The 21,876-nt window shown below is 29.4% G+C and overlaps 1 protein-coding gene across 2 annotated transcripts in view; it reads right to left on the bottom strand.

The window, feature by feature from the left end:
* Positions 1 to 7,549: 7,549 nt before the first annotated feature.
* The window catches only part of LOC135957858 (zinc finger protein 267-like), a 42,721-nt gene continuing 28,394 nt past the window's right edge, over positions 7,550 to 21,876 (bottom strand). The window contains exon 5 of one of the 2 annotated variants that reach the window (XM_065508664.1): positions 7,550 to 8,500. In XM_065508664.1, the coding sequence (XP_065364736.1) occupies positions 7,565 to 8,500 (936 nt within the window). In that variant the 3' untranslated portion in view covers positions 7,550 to 7,564. Of the gene's footprint in view, positions 8,501 to 19,622; positions 20,658 to 21,876 lie in introns of those variants that run through there. The other variant, XM_065508663.1, reaches the window with a different exon arrangement.

The raw sequence follows: 21,876 nt of genomic DNA, 5'->3' as shown, positions 1-21,876 counted from the left end.
TTCTTTATAGGATCATGATTTGCAATTATTTTTTGGTAAAATAACTTTATTAGTTCTTGATGAAATTCTATGTTCAAGGGGTTGTTCGACTGTGGCAGATTGTTCTTTCCTAGGGAAAAAACTTTCGGTTTGTACAGCTGTCGCTGAGTTGACAATCTTTGACTGCATATGATTCGGGTCGTTCCGGAACGGAGATCCAATTGTCGTGGGAACGTCCAAGGGGTTGTTCATCTTGATGACTGTATTTCTATAACTGATGGTGTAATTTCATTTTCTGATGATGTAGATGAATTGAATTCTTCAGCTAATGAAAATTCATAACAATCATCAGATATTAAGGATTCTGCATACTGTGGTGCTTCTTCAACATTTTTATTTTTGCATGAAAAAATGTACCATGTTATCAGATTCGCCATTATTTTGGCATTTGGACGAATTTTTTTGCCTTGTTGTATTTGTTGCCGTGGCGCTGTCACCTTATTAGATTCGCCTTGCACTAGGTGTTGCATTTTGCATTGGGCCTAGGGTTTGGGGTTTCCCGGATAAATTTATTTCCCTGGAAATGAAATTTTTCATTCCCCTTTCCCGGGAAATAAATTTATCCGAAATCCGTGAATTTTTTTTCAACTAGAAAAATGAGTAAAACAGAAAATTATTTTACAAAATTGTTTAATTTTATTGAAAGAAAATGAAAAGCAATACATCACAATTCAATTCTACTAACATAAAACAAAAAAATGTTGGATAAAATATTTGGAGATCATTTGTTACTATAAAATTAAATATTAGCGATATGCATGATGTAGAGCTCTTGTCATGGTAATACAGTAAAAGAGCCATAAAGTGTCACAAAATTTTATAAATTGTGAATGTATCTACCTTTATAATTCGCTGTCTATCAATATTTTAATTGCATTTGTGATGCAGTTTTTAGGTTCATTCTTTTAATTTTTCTGTTATACATATTTTTTATTATATTTTTTTTATAAAATATATTTTAAAATAAAATTTAATTCATTTCCAAAACAAAAATTACATCATATAGTTTAAAAAGTGTAAATAAGTACAAAAGTAGTTCTAATTTATTTTGTTTATGGTTGCTGCTAAACTGCTCTTTTGCTACTTTGTTAGAGAAAGTACTCTACATTGTGAATACCGCTATTATTTCATATAAATAATGTTATATGTTCGTCATAGAACTATTTTTTTTAAAAAATTGAGTTTTCAAAATGCATTCTGTAAGTCATTTGACGATTTTTTATTTTAGTGGCAAAGTTTCCAGATACCGAGAAATCTCTTTCACTTTAAAGAGGTGGTGGCTTTATCGTTAATAAAGCATTATAAAGACAATCTAATTTTTTTTCTCCGATTGCTACTTGCTTCAAATAAAGCTAATTTCCGCTTAAAACGACTTTCAGCATTTGATTTTAAATATTTACGATTTTCATATTCAATATTGATTGAATAATCTAATTCGTTTTTAAAATTTTGCTCCATTTGTATTTCGGAAACATCATCGTCATCGGTTTGAACTGATGAAGGAACATTGCGGTCAAATAGGCGAATGAATGAACATTGTCTTTTTGTATTATAATTTAGCTTATTATGTTGTGAAGTTATTAGGAAATTTACATAAGTTGCTGTATTGTTTATTAACTTTACATTTTATGCAAGAACCATTTTTTGAGAAATCGTAGAATTTTTAGATAACAGCTGTTCATAAAGAGTGTTCATCATAGCAAAATGTCGGCTTAATGCTACTACTGTATCCTTAATGGAGTTTAAAACCTCCACTAATATTTAGAACAAGCCATTCATCAAACAGAGATTTTATATTTAAATATAATAAAGTATTTTTAATAAATTTTAAATTTCCCGTTTTTCCCGGGAATAAAATTTAAATTACGGGAATTCCCGTAAAATTATTGCCGGGAATTCCCAAACCCCAAACCCTAATTGGGCCACATTAGTCTGCATGTACCAATTCTAAAATACTATTTGCTCTTGATGTTGAAACTTTTGGAAATGGTTTTTTTGTTAACTTGGATTTTAAACATACTTATGTCTCATTTGAAATCACAGTTATATTTCCCAATATTTACCCCAAGTAAATAATGGTACTTTTTTCGATATCTTAACAAAATTCCCTATTATAATACTGTTTTTTAAACATTTAAAATAAACCTAAGCTTCTAGACAAAATTATATTTCTAACAAGGTATAAAACATAAAGTTAAAAATAACCAAGTTATTAGCATTTCCCTACGTCATATATTCAAGAAAAACGAATTTTTTGCATGCAAAACACAGAAAAAATTATTGTAAACATTTTTTTGCTTTTGTTTTCAATAATTTTTTGTATTCTATTTGTTTGTTTTAATTAAATAGTATCATTTTGAAAATCCAAAAATTCTGACAGAAAAAACGAAAAAAAATTTATATTTATGCAAGGTGTATTCAATAAGGTGAAGTTACGAGCACAGCTGATTTTTGTTTGTTTATTTATGTTGTGTTTCAAAGTGTCAAAAATTTGTTTACTGTTTGTTGTTGACATTTGAAATATTTAACCCAGATATGCCGACTGTACTACATGTAGTACATGTAGTTCTTGTTTACAGGATACGTCACGTTTATCAAAATACCATTTTTTGTTGTTCACATACTTAGTACTCACCACTACCTCATGGGAGATTGTGTGATAGCATTATTTTTTACTACTATTTTTGAGATATTGAATTTTTAGTTTGTTATATTTTCAAAATGCCCATATTTAGTCATTATGGACATATCTCGTTTATGAAGAGTAGCTTGATTGTTATATGTATGAATGTTTCATTATTGCGTTTTAGTTTTTTTGTTGTGACCCCAAAGTCCTATATATAGGACGACTTAAAAAAACAATTTTTTCAATAAATTTTTAAAAAACTTTAACTGCACTGTTTTTTATTTCTCATTTGCTCCCAAAATAATATAAAAGTACTTTTAAAATGATCAAGCTCAAGCCGTCGGCATATCTGGGTTAAAATGAAAATAATAAAAAACTGAAAATTGTTTAAATAAATTTGTTCAAACAAAAACAATAATATTTGCAAAACCAAAATAAGCAGTATTGGAAATTGGTTGGTGGAAATTCATCAATTTATAGCTTTTGCTGAATTTCAATACTCCTTAGAAGAATTTGGCTGTGTATTTTGGACGTTGTTTTGTACTTAAGACAGACAGACGGACATACATAAATGGAGAGTTTTTCCGCTGGAATCATTTAGATTTCTATCCCCGCTCGCCGTTTTTAATATTAAATCATTAAGAAAAAAACATTGTTAGAGCAAACTTTGTTTGTTTTTAATATTTTTCATATAAAAACTTATAATTTATATATTTTTTGACATTTTCAATCCCTTGGCAAATAACAAATATTGTCTTTGTTGTATTTGTCGCCGAGACGCTCTCACCTGATTAATACGCCTTGTATTTATGTATTTTCATGAATGTCTAGAATTGTCGGGAATTTTCGGGAATTTCTTCATAAGTTTTCTTCTAAAAGTTACTATATTCAGATACGTTTTGATGGCCAAATTTGTTGCTAATTGAATTATTCTATTATATCCATAGATTTTTTTTTAACAACAGATAGTCAGTTGGCAAAAATGTATTACTATTGAAATAACGGAATTTTTCACTCAACTCAAGCCACAGCAGAAAAATTTAGTTATTAAGAATGAATCAAATTTAAAGTTTATGTTCTTAAACGAATTATTAAGATGCCTGACATTACATCTATTAGGGATATTCAATGATCATTATTCATATTTAGAGAAAATAATAACAATAATAGTGGTTGAAAATCGTTTATCTACAATCTGATTTGAAAAATTTCTCTAACTACGCTTGTTTTGTAGATTTAACTTGGTTGAAATTCTTAAGTTTTTTAATTAAACAATTAATTTATTGATTTCATACTGATTAAAACTACGTCTGTGACAATAACGATCAAATGCCACTATTAAATCAGAAACCCTTATAGAGGCTGGACCAAAAACCAAATACAGTTATTTTATACTTCTTTTAAAACCCTGGTAAAATTATAAGTCAAATTATTCGAAAAAATTGTTCTGGTTTTTTGTTTAATTTAGTGTTAAAAAATTCCCGGGAATTCCCGGGAATGAAACAATTTTTTAATTTCCTCCCGAGAAAGAAAAAAGTCCGGGAAATTAGGAACCCTTCTACACATTTTTACGGACAAATATTTTAAAATTAATATCTGTTACGCTGTCCCGATATCCGTCTGTTGTGGATTTCAATTATGAGTATTGCGACAGGTAAGTTATGTTTGTTGTTGGTTAATAAATGTTTATTTGATCAAAACTATTTCTTATTGTTTTGATTTGTTTTCCAAGACTCTATAATTCGAGTATTCAAATTTCTGTGGAATATCTTCGTTATCTGTGGTGAATATCAAAATAATTCTTTTAGTCTCAGTTTCTCTTCTTAATGCTGCTTTTCTAGACTTAATGCTGCTTTTTCTCAGGAAAAATTATAATAATCATACTATTTTATGAGATTTCTACAATGTATATTTTTAAATGTTTAAGAAAGAAACCCAGAACTGATTCCAGTTCCTATTTATATGGACTAACGTAAGCAGCTCTTTGGGGGAAAAATAAAGACAAATTTGCATGGAATCGTATCACATCTATCTTCTATATAAATAAAAATCAAATTTCGTTCGTTGGTAATTGCATCAGTTGAGAACGACCGGACCGATTTAGACAAATTTTCTTTTTAAATGTTGGTCATAGTCCAACTTAGGTTTTTACGGAATAAAAAATTGACCACGCCCACTTTTTTCGATTTATCTAAAATCGGAAAACGGCTGCACCTATTTGGCTAATTTGTTATTAATGTTTGTAGTAAAATTCGTAAGAAAAATTTACCACGCCCACTTATTTTCGATATATCTAAAATCGCAGAACGCCTGGCTCGATTTGGCCATTTTTTTAAATGTTCGCAATAGTCCATAAAAGTATTTTACGCCCAAGAATACGCCCACTTATCAAATACATCTGTAAATATGTGTCCAAAGGTAGAGACATGGCAATTTCATATGGGCCGCTATGTTAGCAGTATCGAAGCCATTTGCCATTCATGAAAGATATCCAACTGTTGTTCATGTAGCCGCACATCTGGAAAATGGTCAAAGAGTGTACTTTACTGAGGAGAATGTATTACAATGAGTTGATCGACCGCCATCTACAACATTGACCAGATTTTTTGAAATGTGCCGGAATGATAAATTTGCCCGAACGCTGCAACACTCCGAATGCCAAGATATTTATTATACATACTTGTAATCAATCGTCATAGAAATTTCAACAGCGGGAACAAAGAAATCCAGTTCCAGGTTTCCCACATTTATTTTCCTCACAGATCGTGCTGCTTTTCATGATTAAACGCTTATTGTCCAATTTACTAACTATTTTAGATATTGTGAGTTTTTATATAAAAAAGATCGACTTTTACATAATTTTTAACCAAAAAATATACTTTTATTTAAAAAAAATCAATACAATTCATTTCTAAAAAGGCCTCGAGAGGTATTTTTTTATGATATCTATATATATAAAAATGAAATGGACCATGTATGTAATGGCATCACCTGAGAACGGCTGAAGCGATTTGGCTGTTTTTTTTTATTCGATTCGAAATTAGGAGATGGTTTGTAAAAAAAAAAATCGGAAATTTTATTTTTTTATATCCTTTTCACTTCTAATTTTTCTTAATAAGAGACATTTTTTGGAGAAACTTGAAGAACTAACATTAGTAAATAGCTACCGAGCGAAGCCGGGACGGTTTTATATAAATATAAAGTCACTTCTCAAATTAAGGTTATTATTGCAATAAATTACAAAATGTTGACTTAAATTTTCAAATAAAAATCGTTGTCTATTGGATCTGAAAACATTTTTATACATAGAAAATGGTCTTTCGACATCAACTGATGTTATAGAAGCAAATTTAAAAGACAATATTTCTTTAACACTTAGAAAATTTGATATTTAGATGGCGCTATTATTAAAATAGTGCTTATTTTATATTAAAAAAAGCCAACTATTTTTCAATTTTGAATTTTAAACAAAGGAAGTACAAAGGAATACAACAGCGAAAAATAAGTAAGACAAAATTTGGTTTTAAAGTCAAAATATGCTATTAAACAGTAAAATATGCTCTAAAATCGCAAAAATATGACATAAATATGCCCTTAAAACAAATATATGCAAAAATATGCATTTAAGGGTAAAATATGCAAAAGTATGCACTAACAAATCGATGCCAAAATTCTTAAATAGTTCTGAAACGTTTAAATATCTTATCCATGTGCTCATTAGACTCACCAGAAAAAACATGCATTTGCATATTTTGGTTTCCCTGGTGATCACAAATCGAGCTCCTTTTATTGTTTCCAAGTTACTAACGATTTTAGATATTGTGAGTTTTTATATAAAAATATCGATTTTTGGCCAGAAATATGAGTGATCAGATCGAGCTCCTTTTCTAGATTAAATGCTTATTGGCCGAGTTATTAGCGAATTTAGATATTTTGAGTTTTTATATAAAAAATCTATTTTTGGAAAGAAATATGAGTGATCACAGATCCTTTTCTTGATTAAATGCTTATTTGCCAAGTTACTAAAAAATTTTAGATAATGTGAGTTTTTATATAAAAAATCGATTTTTGGCCAGAAATATGAGTGATCGAGCTCCTTTTCTTGATTAAACGCTTATTGGAAAAGTTATTAACGAATTTAGATATTTTAAATTTTAATATAAAAATAAATTTTTGTTTAGAAATATGAGTGATCACAGATCGAGCTCCTTTTCTTGAAAATATTTATAAATTTGTTCTTAATTAAAAAAATACATTTCAAAAAATGACATTAGGAAAAGATTTGGATCCATTTTTTCAAATAACTCGTAAACTATAAGATAAGATAATAACTAGTAGATTTTTTATGTATAATCGAGAATAAAAATTTGTCATCATTGTGACTCGGTACCCCTTTGGTGTTTTAAGCTCAAATTCAAAACTTAAATTTGTCAACACCTCCTCTATAGCCATGGTAATTTATTAAAATCGGTCTATCCGATTATGTGAATGGTAACTTAAACATATTATGGTTATCGCAATCATATACATAATATTGTTAAACAATTTGTAAAACTGTTGAAATGGTTATGGTAAACATGTACAACTATATTTTTTCTCTGGGTATATAGTTTTGTTAGATAACTTACGATTTACGAATTATAAAAAACTGATTTTCCCACTCAATGAAAACCAACAAAAAAAAAACAACTTTTTTGAACATAAATTTTCGATATACGGACTTTAATATGGTCAAAATGCATGTAAAAGGCACAAAAAATCGATAGTAAAATTACTAACTTCAAATCGATATATCTCGATTCCTAGAACCTCTCTTTGGACGATATAAGCGGTAGTGTTTGAAAATTAAATACTCGTATGTTTTCAAATAAATATTTATTAAATTTTAATGTTTTGTGCTTATTGATTTATTGCTTTATTTATACTACTAATACCAATTGGAGTTCCATGTTGTTTTTTATGTTGTCTTAGACCAGCATCCTGAGCATAGCTTTTTCCACATATATTACATGTGTAGTTTTTACTCCCATGTATACGTTTATGATAATTTAAATACTTTTTGCAAGTAAAACTTTTACCACAGACTGGACAAATAAAATCACGTACATTAAGATGAGCATTAACATGATCAGTAAGTCTTACAAAAGTGTTAAAACCTTTTTGACATATATGACAATAATGTCTAAATCGTTCTTCATGTCGACGCATATGATTATCATAACCAATGTAAGCGCGAAATCCTTCGCCACAGATCGAACACAAATACGGTTGGTCTCCAGTGTGGGAACGCATATGCAGTTCTAGTTCAGAATTTACGGGATAGCCCTTGCCACAGATTTCGCAACGAAATCTAAGTACACCCAAATGACGTTTAACATGTACTGTATAGCTTCCGCTTGTCTTAAAACCCATGCCACATTCTTGACATTTAAATGGAATCGAGCCATCATGTTGAAATTTATGTATTTTAAAATCCTTATGTTGTATAAAGATTTCACTGCAATATGAACATTTGAATGGTCCTTGATGATCTTCTAAAAAGTCACATTTATAATAGAAAGAACACGTGGGTATAAATTCCAGATGTTTCGCTTCAGATTCCAATTTGAGTTGTTTATCCTTAGAAATAGAATTGTGTATATGCAATAGGTGTTTTTGCAATTTGTCCACATCTAAAGAAATATTAATTTTCTTTATAACGTCATCTACCATAGACTGCAGAGTTTCATCGCGTTTCTGTCTAACGAGATACGCTACATGATTGACATCCCATAAACTAGTGTAATTTTTGTAAATGTCAATTATTTCGCATAGAAGATCATCGGTTAAAGGTGTCTGAAAATAAAAAAAAAAAAAATATTCAACAAGTAATTTTCGGAACTACATAAATAAATTATAGAACACAAATGTATTCTATAATTTCAATTTCAATTCAATTCGATTTATTTACAATAATATTTTTTACACTTTTTCTTAAATTATTTACATTTAATAAGTTCAAGATTATATCTTTTACAACATAAAAATTATTTGTAAATAATAAAATGTTAATAAATATACGTATATACAAAGTATATGAGGAAAAAAATATACAAAAACCTATATGAATTTAATGTTTTGGTATTAGATAATACTTATTCACTACTTAATACGGAACTAATTCATTAATATGATGATATTCCAAATACGAACAACGTCGGTAAAAATTTTGCAATAAAATGTCGATAACATGAAGCTGAAGTGAAGAAAAATGCCAAGGAAGATTAAACATTAATTTCAAACGTTTATTTTGAATAATTTGTAATTTCTTGATGTGGCATTTTTAAATTTTTGCCCAAACTGGAGCAGTGTAATACATTATTGCATGGAAAATAGATTTTAGTTATTAATGTTTAGTTTTGAATTAAGATTAATAAATGGGTACAATATGCGGATTAGTACATTAAGGGCCATTATTACAACTTGCCTTTGTAGTTAAAGTTAACTTTAAGGGTACCTTTTTCTATTGCTTAAAGTTACCTTTTACTATAAAGGCAAGTTGTAATAATGGCCCTAACTTTATTAATAACACAGGAGAACAAAATTCACATTTTGGTTTGGTGCAGCGAAAAATGTTTTTGATAAAACATGTATGGGACATTTCATAGTCAAAACTATCTTTTGTAGTAAGGAAATGTAAGAAAAGATAAATCACGGTTTATTGTTGGTGTTTTGTTTAAGCTTTGATATTTTTACAAATAAAGCTTGAGTGTCTGTAATTCTCAAACACTCTATAGTTTTATTTGAATAATATCTTCAGTTTTTCTAAAGCCTTTTGGGAAAAGGTTTCCTGATGATCTGGCCTAAGCAACCAGTGAAATGCGCATAGGAACTAGCTTATCCCCCAACAATAAATTTCAGTGAATTTATCAAATTAAAAATTTGGAATTTAGCATAAAACAATTTTACTAAAATATCTTTAGTTTTTTTGGGCAGCTCTTGTTATACCCTTCACCTTCGTGAGAAGGGTATATATAAGTTTGTCATTCCGTTTGTAATTTCCACAATATAATTTTCCGAACCTATAATGTATATCGATGGCTTAATATAAAAAAGGCGTAACTCGATTTTTTGTTACTTTACAGGAGAAGGAAAAAACTTAATAAAATCCATAAAATTGTAGATACAAAAAAAGTTTTAATGCTATTTTTTATAAAAAGAGGCGATACATTTTATTTCTCTTTTAAAATTTTAATGAAGTTATCTAATATAGGCCCTTTTTTCATTGATATGACTCGTACAATATTTACAGTAAGATCACCAATACATCTGCTTAAATTTTGAAATTGAGGTTTGAGTACATACATTTCATGAACTTTTATAGTAAGCAATATTTTTACCAGGACGAATCGAAGAGTATCGTTTAGGCATGTTTTCAAAATTTAGAAAATAGTCGTTGTGCAAATGGTGAGCTTGTATTGCACAAATTGCGATGGTAAATTTATTTGCTTATTTTTAATTTTTCTTTCTATAAGGGAATGGCTTGAGTCACATTCCAGTTGAGTATGTCCACTTATTAAAACTTTTTGTTCAATCGTTATTTGTGTTTCCATACTAAAAGCCAACAATGCATTAGAGAATATTAAATTGCGGTTTTGGTAGATTTTGGATCTTCCACAAGTGTTTAATATCACACTTCGCAAAAACGGAAGATCCTAGACATCCATTTGTTTCATCCGAAACATAATTGTCCAATTCGTGTGTTAAAATATTGTATATTGTGAAATTATGTAGTTTTATAAAATGCAGCACTCGTCTTTAGTTGAGGAATTAATTTTTTCCTAGGTTTAAATATGGAATAGTTTGATCCCTGTAATAATTGCGCAAAAAATGGATAGGACAATTTATGTTTCCATTTTTTTTTCATGAATCACACTCAGCGACATAAAGCTGTTAAATTTCCTGATAGGTGCAAAAATTCAATTCAGAATCGAATTTGATACTTATAAAAAATGATAACCAATCAAACAAAACAAAAAAAATGAGGCTTCTTTCAAAAATTCTTTGACTTGACTTAGGGCTTTTTTTGAAATCGTTATAAATCTGTTATTTGCAATAATATCCTCCTGAAATTTTGAGGCAAGGTGCATCTGACATTTGTTTACCGGAATAAACAAAAACCGACATTTTGAAAAAAATTTAGTTACGCCTTTTTATATAGATAGCGGAGTCGATTAAGCCATGTTCGTCTGTCTGTTGAAATCAATTTTCTGAGGACCCCAGATATCTTCGGGATCCAAATCTTCAATAATTCTGTCAGACATGCTTTCGAGAAGTTTCCTATTTAAAATCAGCAAAATCGGTCCACAAATGGCTGAGATATGAGGAAAAAACCACGACAACCTCGATTTTTTACCTATATCTGGATTACTAAGACATTAATATAGACAATATGGATATCTAATGATAGATATTTCAAAGATCTTTGCAGAAGGGTATATAGCTCTCTTAATTGTTTTTAAAATATGGCGGTTTTAATTTTTTTGGGTTATTCTGTATTTTTTTTTTTTTTGATTATTTAATGAATGGAGACTAAAATTAAAAAAAAAAAAATTTTTTTGGTATTCTACACAAAATTATCTTTTCACTGATATCAATTTTGTTTATCTAAGTTCCAGGATATATTGGTGATATCGCAAGGATGTTGAAAATTTACTTTTTTAAGTTTGATCCTTTAGAATTTTACAATAAAAACATACCAATAAACTAATTTATATAAAAATATTGAAAGTTCGCTGAAAATATACTAAACTATTTCGCAAATAACTCAAAGTTTTACAATATTTTTCATGTTTTTCGTATTAAAAAAATTATACAAATGTTCGTAACTTGAATGTTTAACATGTAGGATTATACTTAAACTAAAGATTTATGTTAAGAAGTGCTTTGAGTGGACGTTTTACATGTATTTTGTTTTTTTTACAATAACAAATCCTTTTTCATTTTCAAACTGAAATGACTCCTTGATGGTCCATGGGAAGTTTACCCGCCCCCCACATGTATTCCAAGGAAATTTTATCTAGAATCGTTTAAAAAAAATCAAAGCGATCCGACCAATAGTTTAGTTTCTATTGAGATTTAAATGTGTTTAAATCTGAAAAGGTGAAAAGGTCCCTGTAATAATAATGCTCCCTAAAGTATGCAGTCCAAAATTTAGATATTTTATTTGCAAATAAATGAGAACAGGCAGGTTTATGTGGGTTGGAGAAATGCGCCGGATATACATTCGGTTTCAATAAACAATTTGACAATAGCAAAAAACAATCAGAGTCAAATTCATTTCATACTACAAGCTAATTGGCGGCCTAGTGTTCGCCGCAATTTTAGCCTAAAACATACCTAAAACATTAAAAAATTAAATATAATCAGTTTAAACTGTTATTTCACATAGTAACATTTTATTATTTTCTTCTATTCAAATCATCTTGAAAAAAAGTTTCAAGGGTTTTTGTGTTTTCATATGTATTTTTTTTTTGAAATCGGAACACATGGCCGCACCCTTGGTGGACCCATGCGGTCAAAAAAACTTAAAGTCGACAATACTTCTTCTTTGCGCTTGCCAAATTTCATTCAAATCGGACTAAGGGTTTAGAAGTTTCACTTTTTTTTTCTATACCACTGTGCAGCGTCTGTATTCTAAATCTGCGTTGACACACATAAAATATTTTTCCTGCTATTAAAAACTAACAAAATCTACCAAATTTTAATTATTTGAGATATGCTGTTTAAAATTCTGCCAAAATGCAACAATCTAAAATAATGTATCAAATGTTTCAGAGTTTTAGGCTGGGTTTACACCATGATTTTTACAACGTTGTTTTTTCTTAATTCCCTTTTGAAGTTGCTTCCAAAATCATGTTGCGTTTATACGATGAATTTTGGTTTCATGTATTTTTTTGTAGCCAGGGTTGATTTTTATTGTTTAATCGGTTAATCTTCTTTATTAAACTTCAAAATCAGGAAAAGAATAAAACGGAACAAGAAGAAAAGAAATTAGTAAAAAGAGAAATCTGAAAAAGGACACGAAAAACACAAATCGAATCTATTTGTTTACCCCCCAAGCTTCTCTACACCGCTTGCCTACAAACAAAAAGAGACGTTTCAAAAGCAACGTTGTAAAAATCATCATGTAAATGCAGTGTTACTTGTTTATTTCAGTTCATAAATAACATTTTATAATTTTCTTATTATTAGGTTTAATTAATTTCTAGTACTTATATTTTTGTCTTTATTTATACTACTAATACCAATAGGAGTTCCATGTTGTTTTTTATGTTGTCTTAGACCAGCATCCTGAGCATAGCTTTTTCCACATATATTACATGTGTAGTCTTTACTCCCATGTATACGTTTATGATAATTTAAATACTTTTTGCAAGTAAAACGTTTATCACAGACTGGACAAATAAAATCGCGTATATTAAGATGAGCATTGACATGATCATTAAGTCTAACCAAAGTGTTAAAACCTTTATCACATATATGGCAATAATGTCTGAATCTTTCTTCATGTCGACGCATATGATTATCATAACCAACGAAAACGCGAAATCCTTCGCCGCATATCGAACACAAATACGGTTGTTCGCTGTGTATACGCATATGATTTTCTAGTTCGGAGTTTACAGGAAAACCCTTGCCACAGATTTCGCATCGAAATTTAAGAATGCCCAAATGTCGTTTAACATGTATTGTGTAGTTGCCATGAGCTTTAAATCTAGAGCCACATTCTTCGCATTTAAATGGAATTGAGCCATCATGTTGGGATTTGTGTATTTGAAAATCCTTAAATGGTATAACAATTTCACTGCAATATGGACATTTAAATGGTCCCTGATGTTCTTCCAAAAAATCGCATTTATTAAAGAAAGAAAAAGTGGATTGAAAATCCAGTTGTTTTGTTTCACATTCCATTCTGAGTTGTTTATCCTTAGAAAATGACTTGTGTATATATTGCAGGTGTTTTTCAAGGGTGTCTAAATCTAAAGGTATATCGATTTTCTTTTTAACGTCTTCTACCATAGACTGCATAGTTTCATTGCGGATTTCTTTAACGGTGTAAGCTACATGATTGATATTCCATAAACTATTGTAATTCTTGTAAATATCGATTATTTCACACAAAACGTCATCAGTTAAGGGTTTCTGAAATGAGGAAAAAATATTAAACATGTAATTTTTCGGAATTAAATTCATACATACATTACAGAAAACTAATCTGTTGGTTTCTTGAATAACCGCTTTACTAATATTTAAAGAATACCACATAACATCCATCATTAACAATATAAACGTAACTTAAAGTTATCACTAACAATTGAATATTTTCACTGGAATATGTGCTTAAATTACAGCACAAACTTAAATTCTACTAAGATACCTTTCACCAACAACTGAGTAAGGTATTTATAAGTTTGTCATTGCGTGTGAAATTCTCAAAATACCAATTCAAGCTAAAAATAAAAATATTCATTATAGGAAAGCTCTATGCAGTTCATAACTTCTTGTTATGAAGCCAATTGTCTAGTTTTTTGAAAGATCAAAAACATCCACTCTTGTCATTAAAGCCATTCGAGCCAGTTAGCTCTACACGACCCTAATACAGTACAAGCTCGGTATTCGCGACTACACATTATCGCGACGGCTTAATTTTTAACATTGCAGTTTCTATAGTCGCGACAGTTTACGAAAAAGGGGTTCTATTTTCGCGACTTTTTTTTAAATTTGATTACAATGATTATAACCAAAAAAGTATTTGGTATATTAACTTTTTTGGATGTGTCTCTTAATATGGGAAAAGTTCAACATATTTTAAAGCCAACGATTTCTCAAAAATTAGAGATTTTAAAAAAAATTTAAAAGTTTTCTGAATTACAAGTTACATACCTAAGTCTTCGGTTAACTGCATTATAAAGCAAGAAAATTCATTAACCTTTATGTCAACAGCAGAACTGCTTTACGCACGTCAACAGCAACATACCTGGGTATGCATATACGTTTTGTATGGGGAATGTCATGCCGTTAGCATAAAAATGCTAATATCTACTCGTTTGTTGGAATTTCTGTATTATTATTTTATAATTTTGTTAGAAATAGACAAAGGGTACAACAATTTTATGATAATCGGTTTTACCCTTAGATTTAGTCATTGTTTGTTGAAAAAAGTGGTTGTAAAGGTATGACAAAAAATGTGTTTTATTGAATTTTTCCAAAGATAAAAATTTTTCAAATTAAAGTAAGTTTTTTATTTATTAGTATTTTTTAATGAAATTTTACAGTTATATAGATTTTTCAATTAGAAATAGAAAAACTAATACCCAAAAAAGTTTTTAAAAATCCCAAAAATGGAAATAAAAGAATAATGGAGAAAATCGCTGTTATCAAAACTGTGGAATAGGGTGGTAAAAACGTTGAAAAAATACTATACTTTTAAATTTTATCATTATATTTGTATGCGTTTTACTATACATAAGCAGGTATGTATGCTGTTGACGCAACTTTATTAAATGGGCATTATCTTCCAAACGGGTGATCCTTTCCTAACCAAACTTGTGACAATTGCGTAAAACAGTTTTGGCTAGGATATCATATACTTCAAGTCGATCCGATTATCCAATTCAGAGCTACAGCATTTTGAAAATGCAAAACAAACCCAGGTATGTCGCCGTTGACATAAAGGTTAAAAGAGTTCGTACGTACAACAGAAAGTGGCCCTGACAAACGTTGCACCTTAAAGAATGCTGAGTACCCAATAATTAACAAAATCTTTATAAGTGGTCTGTAAAACAAAGGGAAACATTTTTATCCAATATCAGCAGCGATTTTACGATCAAAAGCCAGCTATTCGTATTCCAAAATTTATCAATCCCAAATTATTCAATACCAGTGAAGGAAGGTTGAAGAAATTTAAACGTCAACATGGAATTAGATTTTTTTTAAATTACGGGGGAGAAATTGTCTTTCGAGACCTCATCTTATTGATCCATTTGTGAAAAAATTTAAGGTTTACGTTGATAAGCACAATGGCGACGAATCACACTCTTGTCACATGTAATGAGAAAACGGCACCCGGAAGAAAAATATGTAAAGAGCGAATAACTTTTTTGCGAATATCACAGACAAACTAAAATTGTTGGAAAATCGAAAAACCCACGCGCCTTTAAATGTTTTTTCAATAATCCTATAATATACAACTCCAGTATAACATCGATAAACATATGTACATATCCCTTTGGAAAATTATAAGCCGACAACAGCACTATATGAACTACGTGATTCAGCTGTTATTTGTAAATACATATTTCAATAAAAAACAAAAAACAAATGTCCCAAAAAATTTTTTTTTTGCAATTTTGGAACGCATACCCTCTATTTTGTTTATATATATAAAACTATAGTTAAATATGACATTTTGACTTTCTATCATGATTGCTACCCGTGCCGACTTGCAATTTAGTTTTGAGGTGCATTTTACAAGGGAAAAAATGCATTTTTTCAGTTTTTGTAAAAATTTTGCCATTAAATAATTACTTACGACAGGTCTGGTTATTAATTAGTAGCGAATACCGATCTTGCACTGTATAGGGCAATGCCAATTTTCATCCTTAGAGTCGAGAATTTCACAATATGTTTATTGTTTCGATTCAGCATTACACACAGACAATGGATCACAATGTCCGGTAAATAGCCCCGTAAGTAATCTAAGATAGCTTAGAAGCTTCTGCGATTTACCCCTGAACAGAGTAATAAACCGTTTAGCCTGCGTATATTAGTAGATAATTCAACCTATTGCCGAGCGAATTCTCATTCAAGCCAATAATTATTCCCCAGGACCATGGGATGGCACTTAATAGTAAATAATAAAGTTCTTAAATGTTTTTTTTTACTTTTTCCGAATAGAGGAAATGAAAATGCAACCAATAAAGGAAACAATTGGTTAGAAGTAGCGGATTAAATGCTAATCTATATATATAAAAGAGTAACGTTACTGACTGACTGACTGATTCATCATCGCACAGCCCAAACGGCTGAAGCTAGAATCATGAAATTTTAACTGTGGGTTCCTCCCTCCCCAAAACGATCCGATAAGAAGGGATTTTTGGAAATTCGAACGTTTAGGGGGTAAAAAAGGGTAAAAACGGGTAAATTCGGTAACCTTATATCTTCAAAACTAATAAAGATACAAAAAAACTTAAAATTGCATGTTACTTCATCTAAAAAATAAGCTGACAGGTGTTTCGTACTTTTTCGAAATTCGCACATTTTAGGGGAGAAAACGGTATTTTGGTACTTTTTTGGCACCCTATGTATCTTTTAAACCAATAAACATAGAAACAAATTTTAAGTGGTATTCTTTACTTATCAAAAAATAAAAAATATAAGTTTGGTACTTTTTGGAAATTCGAACCCTTAAGGGATAAAAATTATGTTTATTTTTGGTCTTTTTCATAAAATTTTTTTTTCTATAATTTGACATAGACATATGAATATTTTATTATGAGCTCCCACCACGATACAGAAATTTATTTGAATAAAATTTTACCACCGCAATGGGGATAGAAAAAGTACCAAAAAGGGGATAAAATCGGGAAAATACATTTTATTTGAAATTATTAAGCCAATTTTGATAATTTTTTTAACATTGGTTCCTGGATTCATACAAAAATTAACTAACAGGGTGTTATTTGGAACTCGAGTGAATAGGTGTATATTGGGCCAAATCCGGGTAAACATTTTGGTACTTTTTTAAAACATATTTTTTCTTGGGCACATTAACACAGATTTCAATCGTTTGAGACATGTCGGTAGCATAAACAATTTTGGCAAAATGGAATATTTTTAAATTTCAAGCTTTAGGGGTGCTCAAGGAGGAAAAGGGAAATTGGTACTTTTTTCCTAATGGTACTTTTTTAATATTTTAATTATTACACTTATAGACATTATAAAGTTAGCTGATATGCATCTTAGTGAAGTTAGTGTTAGGAATAGGGGATAAGATTTAGGTACCAAAATGTGTGAACTGAACTATAGGTACTTTTTTGTTCTTCTAATGGTACTTTTTTGAAATTTCTATAACAATGGACTTAGAAACATGAAATTAAACATATATGGTCCTAAGTGAGTGAGAATTCTAGGGGAGACTTTTTGGTACATTTTCTTTATTGGAATGGTACTTTTTGTAATTTCTTCACCAATGAACCTAGAAACATGAAATAAAGCTTATATATAAACCGAGTGAGTGGGAAACCACAAGTGTGGGTTTTTTGGTACTTTTTCTATATTCTAATGGTACTTTTTTGAATTTTCTATAACTATGGACTTAGAAACATGAAATTAAGCATATATGGTCCTAGGTGAGTGAGAATTCTAGGGGGATACTTTTTGGTACTTTTTCTTTATTCTAATGGTACTTTTTTGAATTTTCTATAACAATGAACTTAGAAACATGAAATTAAGCATATATGGTCCTAAGTGAGTGAGAATTCTAGGGGAGACTTTTTGGTACTTTTTCTTTATTCGATTGGTACTTTTTGTACTTTTTTGAATTTCCTATAATAATGGACCTAGAGTTTCCAAAAAATCGAAAAATTTCAAAAACGCGGTTTCGGTTTTAAAAAATTAAAAACCGATCGGTTTCGGTTTTGTGATAATTTATTAAATATTAAGTATTATAGAAACAAAATTAGTTGATAATATAGGAAATGATATACAAATCTAAAATTCAAACTTGACGGGTTATGGTTTAGTGAATGCGAATTTAAAAGTGATAATCAATGGTACTATTTCCTTATTGCAATGGTACTCTTTGAATATTTTATAATAATAAACCTAAAAATTTAAAATTAGGAACACATTTTGCATTTTCTATAGTAATATACCCAGAAATATGAAATTAGACATTTACAATTAGATTCAAAGTGAGACTTGATAGTACTATTTCTTTCTTCTAATTGGGGTGGCGAAGCGCACCGGGTAATTGTCTATATTTTCGTAAATTTTCTGTTATTTTCTTCTCTTGCTTAAAAAATTACAAGGGCAGATATTGCAATTTTGCAGGAACATATTTCTATTAAATTTAATTCCTGAAAGGACCTTCTATTTAAATAAAAGTTCTTATTATTTGTTATGTTAATATTAATGTAAAATAAGGAATTGCCAAATTGCTTAACCGACATTTATTTTACACCTTTTTGTATTTTTTTTTTCAAATGTCAAAGACAAATTACTTATTTTTTCGAACATCCAAGAGCATCCATTTAGTGAGTATAACAACTGACACATTTAACTTACATGTATTTAAACTTCGTTTGTTTTTACATTTATCAGAACTTAACGAAACTATTAACATTATTCAAAATCTAAAAAAATCCAAAAGAACTCCAATGGTATAATAAAGGAGTTTATATGCTTAGAAAAAATTAAAAAAAAACTGAGATGTTTTTTATCATGCCTTTATCAATTTTTACAACATCTACAATCACCGAGCGAGATTTTTCCAAGTCAAGTTTTATAAAACTAAAGAAAAAATCGATTAAAAAGAAAGCATTTAATTGAATTCTTTTTTAAACAGATTATTTCAGAAGATCTCACTAATATCCTAAAAAACTCACATGTGAATATAAAAAGGATCTCAAATAACATATTTGTATGTTTGTCTTTTATGTTTTTGTTCGTGGATTTATTTTCAATTTAAAATTAAAATAGAAATTATTCAGTTAATCGAATAATTTAAAATTAACCGATTAAATCTAAAAATCGATTAATTATTTGCTTGATTAACCAATTAAACCAGAAACACGATTAATTGAATACCCTATTGTCTACTGAAATAAATGGTGCAAAAAGGTTTAAGAGAAACAGTGATTTATAAATTACGTTAACTGAAAACGGCGTTCTTCAAAAATCACGGGTACGATCATTAGTAATGTATGTATGTATACTTTTATTTTAGTTTATAAATAAGATTTTACAATTTTGGTGATATTATTATTAGGTTTAATTAATTTTTAGTCGTTTTATACTTATTTTTTTCTTTATTTATACTAATAACACCAATAGGAGTTCCATGTTGTTTTTTATGTTGTCTTAAACCAGCATCCTGAGCATAGCTTTTTCCACAAATATTACATGTGTAGTCTTTACTCCCATGTATACGTTTATGATAATTTAAATACTTTTTGCAAGTAAAACTTTTACCACAGACTGGACAAAAAAACTCGCGGACATTAAGATGAGCATTAACATGATCATTTAGGCAAATCAAAGCGTTAAAGCCTTTTTTACATATATGACAATAATATCTGAATCTTTCTTCATGTCGACGTACATGATTATCATAACCAACAGCAGTGCGAAATCCTTCGCCGCATATGGAACACAAATACGGTTGATCGCCACTGTGTACACGCATATGATTTTCTAGTTCAGAATTTACGGGATAGCCCTTGCCACAGATTTCGCATCGAAATCTAAGGATGCCCAAATGTCGTTTAACATGTATTGTGTAGTTGCCATGAGCCTTAAATCCAGAGCCACATTCTTCGCATTTAAATGGAATTGATCCATCATGTTGGGATTTGTGTATTTGAAAATCCTTAAATGGTATAACAATTTCACTGCAATGTGGACATTTAAATGGTCCCTGGTGTTCTTCTAAAAAATCGCATTTATTAAAGAAAGAAAACGTGGGTTGAAAATCCAGTTGTTTTGTTTCACATTCCATTCTGAGTTGTTTATCCTTAGAAAATGACTTGTGTATATATTGCAGGTGTTTTTCTAGGATGTCTACATCTAAAGGTATATCGATTTTCTTTTTAACGTCTTCTACCATAGACTGCATAGTTTCATTGCGTATTTCTTTAACGGGGTAAGCTACATTATTGATATTCCATAAACTATTGTAATTCTTGTAAATATTGATTATTTCATACAAAAAGTCATCGGTTAAGGGTTTCTGAAATGAGGAAAAAATATTAAACATGTAATTTTCCGGCACTGAATGCATACATACATACATTAAAGAAAACTAATCGGTTGGTTTCTTGAATAACCGCTGCACTAACTAATATTTAAAGCAGGGGCTCTCACAAGCTTTTGCTTCACGGCCCTCTGACCCATTTCATTGAAAGCACGGCACACTTTTTTCATATTCTTGTATAATTTTATACAAGAAATTTAAATTAATATTCAGAAATAACAAATTGATATTCACAAAAAACAAATTGAAAATGAGAAATCAAAATTGATATAGAGAAAATAGAAATTGAAGATGAGAAATCCAATTTAATATTGAGAAAATATATACATATATATTAGAGTGCTCCAAAATAATAAAATTGCGAATTTTGACCGTCCCCCCTCTAGAATGGTTCTATGTATTGTAGAAACATGTGTGTAAAATATTAGGATGATAGGATTACGTTAACTGGTGCCGCAACGACCCTAAAGTTTTCAAGTGCATTTACAAGGGGAAAATGCATTTTTTTTCTTCATATTTTGTAAAAATTTTGCCATTAAATAATTAATTTTGCAAATTAATTTTAAATAATCGAAATGTGTACGTAATTGTCGTTCTAATAAGATATAAAACACAGAAATTGGTTAAAAAACGTTAAAGTTATTAAAAAATCGCCAGGCCATTAATGTGACTCAGGCCACTAGAACAAGAAATGTACGAACAAAATTATCATATTTTGAGAAATATTAAAATAAAAGCTTATTTTTACTTAAAATATATCCACATTTACTTGTATATGAGTTTTTGTCTTCGTAGGATACCGTTAACCTATTCAGGTATGACACAGGTATGATGAAATAAATTAATTTTTTTACGGCTGTTTCAAAACTCCTTTTTCAAATTTTTAAAAATTTTGTTAAACAAATTTCAGAATTTTTTAATCATCACATTGGGATTTATTTAGAACATAATAGGGAATAAAAATATGAAAAAAGTATGACAATACCTCCTATAGTTTTTCCGTACCTGTGATTTAAACTTTGCTATTTTCGAGAAAAACTAATTTTTTACTATATTTTGGCGAATGAGCCGAATTTCCTTACTGTTATGATTTTTCTTTTAGGTATTCTTAACAAAAACAATACTTATGACTTACAAATGTATTAAAGAATGTACGTCATTTTAAAGCGCAATTAGTTTTCTTTCCGACACCGTT

The sequence above is a fragment of the Calliphora vicina genome, chromosome 4 (genome assembly GCF_958450345.1).
Source record: "Calliphora vicina chromosome 4, idCalVici1.1, whole genome shotgun sequence".
NCBI classification, from domain to species: domain Eukaryota; kingdom Metazoa; phylum Arthropoda; class Insecta; order Diptera; family Calliphoridae; genus Calliphora; species Calliphora vicina.
This window is presented reverse-complemented; position numbering and strand designations above follow the sequence as displayed.